This window comes from Etheostoma spectabile, chromosome 20 (assembly GCF_008692095.1).
Source record: "Etheostoma spectabile isolate EspeVRDwgs_2016 chromosome 20, UIUC_Espe_1.0, whole genome shotgun sequence".
Classification (NCBI taxonomy): Eukaryota; Metazoa; Chordata; class Actinopteri; order Perciformes; family Percidae; genus Etheostoma; species Etheostoma spectabile.
In genome coordinates this window covers 4,394,991-4,405,272 of record NC_045752.1, presented here as the reverse complement: position 1 = coordinate 4,405,272, position 10,282 = coordinate 4,394,991, and the positions used below count along the sequence as shown (strand labels likewise).

The 10,282-nt window shown below is 41.2% G+C and overlaps 1 protein-coding gene across 2 annotated transcripts in view; it reads left to right on the top strand.

Annotated features, from left to right (window-relative positions):
• LOC116670293 (SLIT and NTRK-like protein 3) overlaps window positions 1–10,282 on the top strand; it is a 16,413-nt gene that overhangs the window by 3,423 nt on the left and 2,708 nt on the right. For both annotated transcript variants that reach the window (XM_032500751.1, XM_032500750.1), the window contains exons 2-6: window positions 106–386; window positions 585–836; window positions 1,087–1,202; window positions 1,465–2,394; window positions 3,683–3,902. In XM_032500751.1, the coding sequence (XP_032356642.1) occupies window positions 171–386; window positions 585–836; window positions 1,087–1,202; window positions 1,465–2,394; window positions 3,683–3,902 (1,734 nt within the window). In that variant the 5' untranslated portion in view covers window positions 106–170. The remainder of the gene's footprint in view (window positions 1–105; window positions 387–584; window positions 837–1,086; window positions 1,203–1,464; window positions 2,395–3,682; window positions 3,903–10,282) is intronic.

The window sequence follows — 10,282 nt, the reverse complement described above, 5'->3', positions numbered from 1 at the left end:
TGTGTGTGTGTGTGTGTGTGTGTGTCTGTGTGTGTGTGTGTTTGTGTGCGCGTGTATGCGTGTAAATGTATACGTGTACTCTATGTGCCGTGCCTCTCTGTGCAGTGCGGTGAGGGGCAAATGCCGGGCTGCAGCCCCAGGCTGCTGAGCTGAGAGGGAGAAGCAGTAGGATGCAGTGGGTCACTCTGACAGTGGCCCTGGGGTGTGTGTGTCTGTCCAGGGCGTCACACACCCCCACCCCTACCCCCACCTCCACACACACCCCTCTAGTGGACAACTCTGAGGAGGAAGTGGACGAGCCGTGCTTTGAGCCGTGCACGTGCGAGGTCAAAGAAGGCGTGCTGCACGTGCACTGCGATGGACGGAGCTTCACTAATGTCAGCCAGGTATCATCCCTGTTCATTTATCCGGCCATGCACATGAAACGCCACTAGACCGCACTTTATTTTACTGTCATTTATCTCATTAACAAACCAGATCTCCATGTCTAATATCTAGTCTCTAATGTGACTTATGGGTGTTTCAAACTGTTAAATTAATGTCATTAATTGGATAACTAATCAGACCTCTAATTAATCATTCAGGTGTCACAGTCGTGGGTCCGCCCTTTCAAACTCAACCTCCAGAGGAACTCTCTGAGGCGTCTCTATAGCAACGGGTTTCAGCACCTTGGCAACGCAGTGTCGATAAACCTTGGAAACAATGCACTACAGGACATCAAAGTAGGAGCTTTCCACGGGTTGGCCAAACTAAGACGCCTGTACCTCCACGAGAACAAGCTGGAGGTCTTCAGAAATGATACCTTCGCTGGCTTAGAGGCTCTGGAATACCTCCAGGTAGGCTTGACACGATAATCCTTGTTGAATATCCGTGATTGACAGAAGTATTGACAAATTTGCCCAAGATTACAATAGATAGATGTGACTGAAACAGTCAATGGCTGGCTGGTGGAGTCAGTGAAAGAATCTTCTCAGGATCTCTGTGCATTTTTCAAAAGGAGAGTGCCTCAGCTTTTCTGCTGCCTTCAGTCTATTTCTCCAATTTCAGCAATTATGTGGTTATCACATTTTGTCTTTTTACCTGCAGGCCGACTACAACGTGATCAAACGAATTGACAGCGGTGCTCTGAGGTTCCTCTACAAGCTCCGGGTTCTCATCCTTAATGACAACCTGATCCCGGTCCTACCTGCTCATCTTTTCAGGTTGGATTCTGATTATTTTACTGCAAAGCTTAGAAATGATGTCTGGATGGATCTGCAGAAATATCCGTGTCCGACACAATTAGCCAGTCTGTACTGTTGTCGAATTTGTGTTTCTGTGGCACACTATTTCACATCCCAAAAGACGGATTAATCATCAGATAAAAAAGCATATTTCTCAGCAATGGTATGTGTAAACCTTTGTTTATTTACTTGCTATCACATTGTCCCTTCAACTTTCCCCCTCCTCCTCCTGCTGCTCTAGATCTGTGTCTCTGACTCATCTGGACCTGCGGGGAAACCGTCTGAAGAGCCTGGCATATGCTGGGACCCTGGAGTATGTTGGTCGTTCCCTAATGGAGCTACAGCTGGAGGAGAATCCCTGGAACTGTGGCTGTGAGTCAGTGCAGCTACAGCAGTGGCTGGGTCAGATCCCCTACACGGCTGTAGTCGGGGACGTTACTTGCGAATATCCCTTCCATCTTCACGGCAAGGACCTGAGGGAAATCCCACGCAAGGAGCTGTGTGCTGACCTCCCGGACAAAGAGCTACAAGCAGAGGGGGGTGGTCCATCAGCAGGATCACAGCCCCAACATGTACCCCCAAACTCTAAACCCAACTCCCACCCTGGGCATGTCAGGCCGACTAAACCCTCCTCCATGGTTCACGGCTCCCGCCAGAACACACATCCCTCCTCCACTTCGTCGTCCTCATCCTCAGCGGAGCGTAAAGACAGGGAGAGGCAACCAAGGCCGACTAAAAGGCCTCGACCGTCCAGAACATCCCCCACACCTCGCAGTCTGATGCCCAACCAGAACCCCCCCGTGGCTGGCTACCAAACACGACCCCCCATCCCCATCATTTGTCCCCTGGGCTGCACTTGCAACCTGCACATTATAGACCTCGGCCTGACCGTCAACTGCAAGGAGAACGGCTTCCTCAATGTGTCCCAGCTCACACCTCGGCCTCTCAACGGCCGCAAGCTGTACCTGAGTGGAAACTTAATCCAGAGGATCTATCGCACAGACTTCTGGAATTTCTCCAGCCTTGACCTGCTTCACCTGGGGAACAACCGGATCTCGTACCTCCAGGACGGGGCTTTCTCCAGCCTCACGAGCCTGAGGAGCCTCTACCTGAATGGGAACAACCTGGAGATGCTCAGTCCCCACATGTTCCTGGGGCTGCAGAACCTGCGGTAGGATTTTTTTTTGGGATCAATTGTAGCGTTTTAAGCCTGTTGCCTTTGCTGCACTTAAAACAAATTCTTAACTGAAACCAGATGTCATCTTAATTATTTAGACATTTGTTTGTTTTAAGTATGTAGGAATTGATTTCACCGTAATACTGGCATAGCATAACGCAGAACATTTTGACTACCATTATGCCGAAATTTGATTGAAATGAAAAGGTGCCCATTCTCTTCCAGGAGTGTCATTTGTTAGTCATGCTGCCTAATGGCATGCTTCAGTTGAGGTGTGAGCCTGGTATGAGTGACAACATGAAAATGAATGTTGTTTTTTTTGTATTCACATAGAGAGGTGTTAATAAGACAGTCTGAATGGTGCCAGGAATAAGCTTTTTGGAAAAAGGCCTATTATAAAAACAAGTTGTCAGAATGATGCATATGTATCTTTGTCAGATTACAACTTAGAAAATTAATCTGCGAATAATGTATACAGCGAATATCTACAGTCAGTCATTGTATTTAAATTCAGTGAGCTACACTTTGCAGTGTTTGAATAAGACAACAGGTCAACCTTCCTTGTCTGCTATTAAAAGAATGAGAAGGTTTGTGCCATAATACCTGGTATTCAGAAGGTTGTTTAGACTTTCAGCTCTACTGTTGCTGCATTTCAAGTTAAATTTGAGAAAATCTACAGACCCACTCATTTGACTACTAATCAATGACAAAGATCCTCTATGGACGTTTAAAAAGTCTTCCTCTTAACCTCTCGTTAGCCTTTGTTAGTGACTGTAGGGCAAGTGAGCAGTAAGTGATTTAAACCAGATCTATTACTTATTACAGCAATGGAAGTATATTGGATCACTGGCATGCAAGGGAAAGTCTCCAGTCATACTTAATTCGTCCCTAAATTCACACTCATTTCTATTATTGAAAAGAAACCTTAAAAATTCTATTTCTTAAATTTGAAAGGATGATCAGGCATGCCAATGCTAGTGTAAAAAATCACCAGTGCAAAAATTACACAATATTGTTCGACACTTAATCAGCTGTAAAAAAAAAGAAAAAGAAAAGTGCAGATTTAATTATATTTATGTTATGACTTCTTTAATAAACATATGTATTCATGTTGTTATCATGCTGGGGTGCAGGAGCAGTACATTTTACATCATAATAAATCGATTTCAATGTGAAAATTCATACTGTGCTCTAATTAATAACTACTTATTCCTACAAAGTTAAGGGAAATAATATGTAGTGTTAACAGAGACACTGTAAAGCTGTCCTCCCCTCTCTTTAGGTACCTTTATTTTGAGTACAACGAGATCCATGAGGTAGATCCCGGGACCTTCAACTCCATGCCGTCCCTCCAGCTGTTGTTCCTCAACGCCAACCTGTTGCGGAGCCTCCCTCTTGGTGTTTTTTCTGGAGTTAATCTGGCTCGGCTCAATCTACGAAACAACCACCTTTTGCAGCTTCCGCTGGTCGGCGTGCTGGAGCACCTCACCGGACTGGTACAGGTTGGTGCAAACCTATGACTGTATTTGCTGAATGAATGATTGAGGGGGTTTCCGTGCAGGTGGTTGCTTGAAAAGATTATTCTGATCTGCTGACCTGCTGGCTTGTAAATGAGTCAGAAAGCTGGCACAAAGCTTTTAGCAGATTTAGGCCAAATAACATGCATTTTGATGAGTGACAGTGGCAGGCTGAAAAATGGAGATTATTGAATTGCATCACCCCTGTTGATTTACTAAACGAAAATGTGCATAATTATACAGAGTATGTTTATTTCAAATGTCAGACGATGAGATTAAAAGAACTAATAGATTGCCAAGACACACATTATATTATCACAGCTTGATGAACTAAAATAAACAAGCCCAAATCTTGGAATGAGCCATACCCGCTTCTAAAACTTGTGGCAGCCCCTGATGTCCCGCCCTCTGGCACTGCTGCAGTTCTTTTTTGTCATCTGCAACTTCTGTTATTTTGAGAGCTCTGCTGCAGCGTGTGGGACTATGGTTGCGCCTCAGGTATTCTAATTGGAAAATTGCAATTGACTCGATTTGCATAAGTGGTCTTAATAAATCAGCAGCTAAACTGGAGAAAGCTGAACCCCTCAAGTTTTTCAGCATGGTTGTATAGTAATTAATGCACACCTTTGTAAATAGACTGTATACGCTACATAATGGGTTAAATTCCCTGTTTTGTTAGACCCTACGCAATCAACTGCAGCATTATGGGACTGGTTGGTGCACACAATGCACCAATAAGGACCAAACCCGAGGTATCACATTTTTTTTTATCCTCTCTACTCTCACTTCAGCAAATTTAGTGTACCAGGCTTTTCTTAGACAGCCAGAGTAGAATGAGGTGAAGTGGGTGTGGATTAGCTTGAATGTCATTGTGAATTTACGTTTCACTTTGCTCGGTTTAAAAAAAAAAAGGTAGTGTGGATGAGACTGGCAGTTCCGAGGCTGTTTCTAAGTGTTTGCTCAGGGAAAGAACAACGGTGGTTTATAGAGCTGGAGCAACCATGTAGAAGTGTATTATGTATGTGTGCTGTTATATACTTCTGATGTCCAGGAGCATTAGAGTATTCACCGAATGGAAGTACACTGTGTGCCATATTCATGAAACCCGGCAGTCTTACCATTGTAGTGCACAAAATCTGTAGCACGGTAATTAAATTCATTCATTTACCAGAGTTTTTATTACTCCAACAAAGACACATCAGCGCTGGCCATGGACTGCAGAAAATAATGTGACAATGATATCACCTGTTGACTTACTGCTGGCCTGTTTGAAGCTCGGGAAGCGGGATTTCTGGCCGCTGACGTGCGTTTATGGAGCTAGAGTTTACACAGTTAAATCAAAGGGTAACACAGATGGAAGCAGGGTAAAGCTCACAGCTGCTTTTAAAAAGAAAAGCAGTCCATTTTGATAATCATAAAGCAGCAGCATGCATAGCTTAGAGTCATTGTCGCCATCAAGAACAGGATTAAACAGTTACACCCACTTACATGCATTGATATTTTTTTTAAATACCTCCCTGATGTCGCTGTTATTAAAACAAATTGTGAGACTTACAGAGAAAAATGTAATTGCCATGGTAGCTGGGGTTTTCTTTAAAGTGAATTAATAGCAACACAAGAGCAAATGAGTTTTCCCTTTGACAAACAGTGAAAAGAACAAGTTAGGTGAATCAGAGTCTGAGACTCTGCCAGACATGCAGTACAGTACAGGAAAACATATGTCTCTCTCAGTCAATGCAAAGAACATTATGTTGTAGAGCAGCTCACTCTCATCATTGACGGCTGCACTGAAGAAACTTGCCCACAGCCACATCTCACCTTGTGTGATGTCAGATAGAAAAACAATGCACACTCCTGAACGACTGATGAAAACAACTCAGTATTCACCAGGGACAGGTTTGACAGGAAACCATTTAATGCCCAACTAATATTCACTGGATTAACAGTTTTAATTGAGTCTGTGTTGATACTTGTGCAAATTAATCTTCAAGGGGAACAGTTTGACATTTTGGGAAATACACACTTATTTGTTTTCTTGCTGATTAGATGAGAAGATTGAAACCACGCTCATCTCTGTCTGTTCAATAGGAGGAAGCAGCCAGCAGCCGGTTAGCTTATCACTGTAGCATAAAAACTGAAAACAGCTATCCACTCTGTCCAAAAGCAACACAATACGTCTTTGCATTATATCACATTTGTATTGAATGTAAAAACAACATATGGCAGTGTACAACGGGGGTTATGTGCTCCCTATTCTTTGAGCTACACTGAATTGACTGTACTGAATTATTACTGACGAGTCATTAGCTTTTAGCAGTGGACTAGCAAAGAAGGTTATTTCCTGGTGAAAATCCTTTAAAAGACACTGAAAGCTACAGAAACAATAATACCGTTTTATGTTGGCTGCTGAGCTATCAACCTTATTAAAAGTGCTTGAATAGGCTAGTTTTAGCAAACAACAGCAAACAACTGAACTTACTATCAACAGTAGTGTGGTCGCTTGGAAAAATTGATAATTTGCACCTATAATACTTATTACTTACTTAGTATTTTAATTAATCTTTCTATTATTAGACTAGCAGAGGAGCTAACATTTAGGATTAGCAATGCTGGTCAAGTGGCCGGTTAGCAGCTAGCCACTAGCTAGGACAGTAAAAAGACGTTGGGTAGAGCACCGTCTTAATAGTTGATTTGAGTCTAAAACTCCACTGACAGAGACTTTATTATAATCAGACATTTCCTTACCAGATCATGTGTAGTAAATCTCTTAAAAGGTTATCTGTCTGTAAAACTCTTGCTTATCATAGTATGGCCATTATCTTCAGTTGGGTGGTTTACATCCTCCTAAATGTAAAACAAACCAGTGGATATGTTTATGCGCTGGAAACAAGTTATAAATATTTTTTGTAATATCAGCCAATATTTCACTTGAAACTGCACAGCACAGCAAAAACACTGCCACCACAGGTGTTTTAGACATAAATACAGTACATTAGCTCAATAAAAGCCCCTGGAAATACCGAGCTTTTAGCAGTTGTGGAATATGACCATTGATCGGGCGAGCATACCAATGTATTTTCTACTTCAGGATTAAACATCCTACGCCAGTAAAGCCAGTAGGACTTTCTTAGTAATTCATTATTAATATCCACTTTTGGTCAATTAATTATGAACCACAAAATTTTGAATATTAGAATATAATCATTGTACATTCACATATCCTATAAAGTGCAATAACTCCATATGTACAATATATAGTCACTTCACGGTGTTATTTATTTAGATTTAATTTTTTTTATATATAGTTTATTCTTTGTTTATTTTTCACTGTCAACTGAGAGCTGCTAAACTGTGTTTCGTTGTCAAAAACAGCGACAATAAATATGCATTTTATTCTATTCTATGGCAAGGTAATGAACTATAATATTGGCTTATAGGTCAGCCCTACATGCTGTATCTAGCAGTTGTGAGTATCTAGCAGTTCTTTTTAAAAATCCACACATCCTTTGTGTGTGGATTACAATAAAGACGATACAAAAACTTGCATTCCTGGGCTCATTTTGTCATTTAGTATTGTATACAGGGCAAACATACTCTTCACTTCATGTCTACATACTTCCATAACACTTTTCGGCACGCCTCAAACACAGAAAACTCAGATCTTTAATACAGCAGCATTAAAAGTTAGTTTGTTTTCAGAATAAAAGATCAAGGGCCTCTTTCTAGACTCGTCCATGTTGCACTGATGTTCTGCAATCACACAGAAGCAGAGATGCCAATTTCTCTACTGACAATAGCCTCAATGGACCAAAAACTCTTGCTCTTTGCTCTTTGCTATTACTACTGCTCTCTCTCCACCTACATGAAACACAAACTGCTGGATAGAACGAGTGCATGCCCCTGCTCAAGGGGTTGTTGAAGCCGCTCTGGGAAATATGGGAAATCACTATCTGTGGTAGAAGTTGACGAGGCAGGCAAAGAAAGTACACTATGAAAGAAAATTACAGCACTTAAAAAGAAAAATACCTTCTGGAATGAACTCAACACCACTGACTGATCTAACGGCGTTACAGTGTCCACGAGTGAATCGCTTTGATACATTTCTCTGGTTTTGAATGTGGAAAATCTCACATAAAACCATACTGTAGCCATGAAGACAAGTTTGCGTATACTGCAGACTGTTCTTCTAATGCACTCCTTTCATTTCGCTCTGCGTATTATTTAAAAGACAATGAAACACATTTATCTCATCAGTGTGGAGAAGGCTTGGCAAGCTAAAGCTCAGGGTGCCTGTCGCCAGACACTAGAGCTAAAATTCCTGCACCAGAACTTCCAAAACCTGCTTATATTAACTGTATTTCTGTGGACTAGCTGGAGCCATTACGATGACTGACAGGATATCGCTGTTTGGGCAAAGTGATCAATTGACACGGCTCACTGAGAACATCCTGAATTCCTCCCCTGATGTGATTTTTTTATCTGGCCAGTAAATTAAAAACAATTATTGCTTGATCTTTGATCTACATCATAATGTTAAAAACCCACAAGAGCAAAATTTACACCTCTGCGGCTAAAGCATGGCAGTTAACACCCAAAATTGATTGCATTATTTAAATCATGCTGAATATATTTTCTGACAAAAGAGTTTTTTTGTGTTTTTCATGAATGTCTTTGTGAATATGATAACTTTTACGCATCAAAACAGTGAATTTTGCACTCAGGACTGTAACATTTAAACAAGACTCTGGCAGCTAAGTGTGTATACTGAGTACCCGGTATGATAATGATACAATTTCATTATCATACGGTTTGTGACTTTGTGGGTGAAATGAATTTACTAAAAGGCTTCGTGTTCACACAAAAAAAGGGTTTCATGCACTTGCATTTTCTCTTCCACTAGCACCTGTCGGGCTAACCAAGGGTCTAATTTCCCTCCAAAACCAAGCTTTGATTGACAAGTTGACAGCAAATCACACACTAGGTGACCAGGCGTATAAATTGTAAACGGTGTAAGACATGTTGGACAGATGCTTGCAAAAGAGAAGGGGATAGAGCCCTTGGGATCTACGTGAAAGCAAACAATACCTGAAATAAAATGCTTCAAGAATTTCAACCAGATGGAGGATTATAGTTATGAAAGTTATAAAACTGCATTAACAAGCTGACATTTTGGTCACACTGTGTTTATTTAAAATGCCACCTTGTTTTTTCTTATGTGCATTTACGCTGAATTACAATCTAGCCGTGTCACAATGATGGTGAAACATGGAAAACTGCACTTTCCAGTGGCCCGATAATATAGTGGAAGTGTTTAAACTGAGGTAAAACTGAGGCAGAGTGTTTTTTTTCCACGCACACTCTATTCGCAATTATATCATTATCAAAGCCACACAAAAGCCCACAGCGGGCTAACTCCAATAAAGTGAAGGATCCTGTTGTTCAGTGCGAGGCATGGGGAAGTATAGTCGTACCACAACAGCAATGCTGAATCATCTCAAAAAGCATCCATCTATTTCTGCAAGCCAGGGAGTTGGCCTAACCAAATTAGCATGACAACATTTGTGCAAGCTGCTTGGAAGTGTGACAGAGAGAATATCAGCTTTCATTGCCAATGTCATTGCTAAAGATATGGAACAGATCAGTTCTGCAGACAATACAACGCGATGTGAGTGATTCCCATTGTGCATAATCTGCTTTACCCTTTTTCAAAATGTGGCAAAGTGAATATCTGAGTTTGTTTTTAGGACACGCAATCAATAGCTGGCAATGAGAAAATGGATTTACACACACACCTATTGGATTATAGCACAGGGGAGAGTTGCATCACATCCTGTCTATTGTTAAAAAACAAAGTGCTGTGATACTCTCACATGCTCCTCACACAAAACCTGCCAGTGAGTTTTGTCAATAACCACTTGTGTAATCTCTGAGTGGTCTTTATTGTAAACTGAAATATTCCTATAACCTAATGTAGTACTGTACAACAAGTTGTAAGGAGAGCACTTGTGGGTGGTACAAGTTGAATTGGTCACTGCTCAGCTGTTGATTGAGAGCATTACGTGCCTGTGCACAGCCATTTAGAAAATGCAAGCACTTCAGTGTTGATGACCCTTTAATGACATTATTTACATTAATCAGTACTCTACATCACCTGCATATTTCAAAAAATCATTTAAAAACACTGGCCATCCTGGAAAGCTGTATTCTATTATGTAAATGCAGTAAAACTCATTTTCCATTTATCCTAGCTGGTGAAAAGCAAAAGGTAGCAGAGAAAACATCATTTTTCATGTTGTCATCTTATTAAAGTGCCAGCTACCGGCTTATTCTTCAACATAAGAGACAGTTACAAAGCTACGAATATA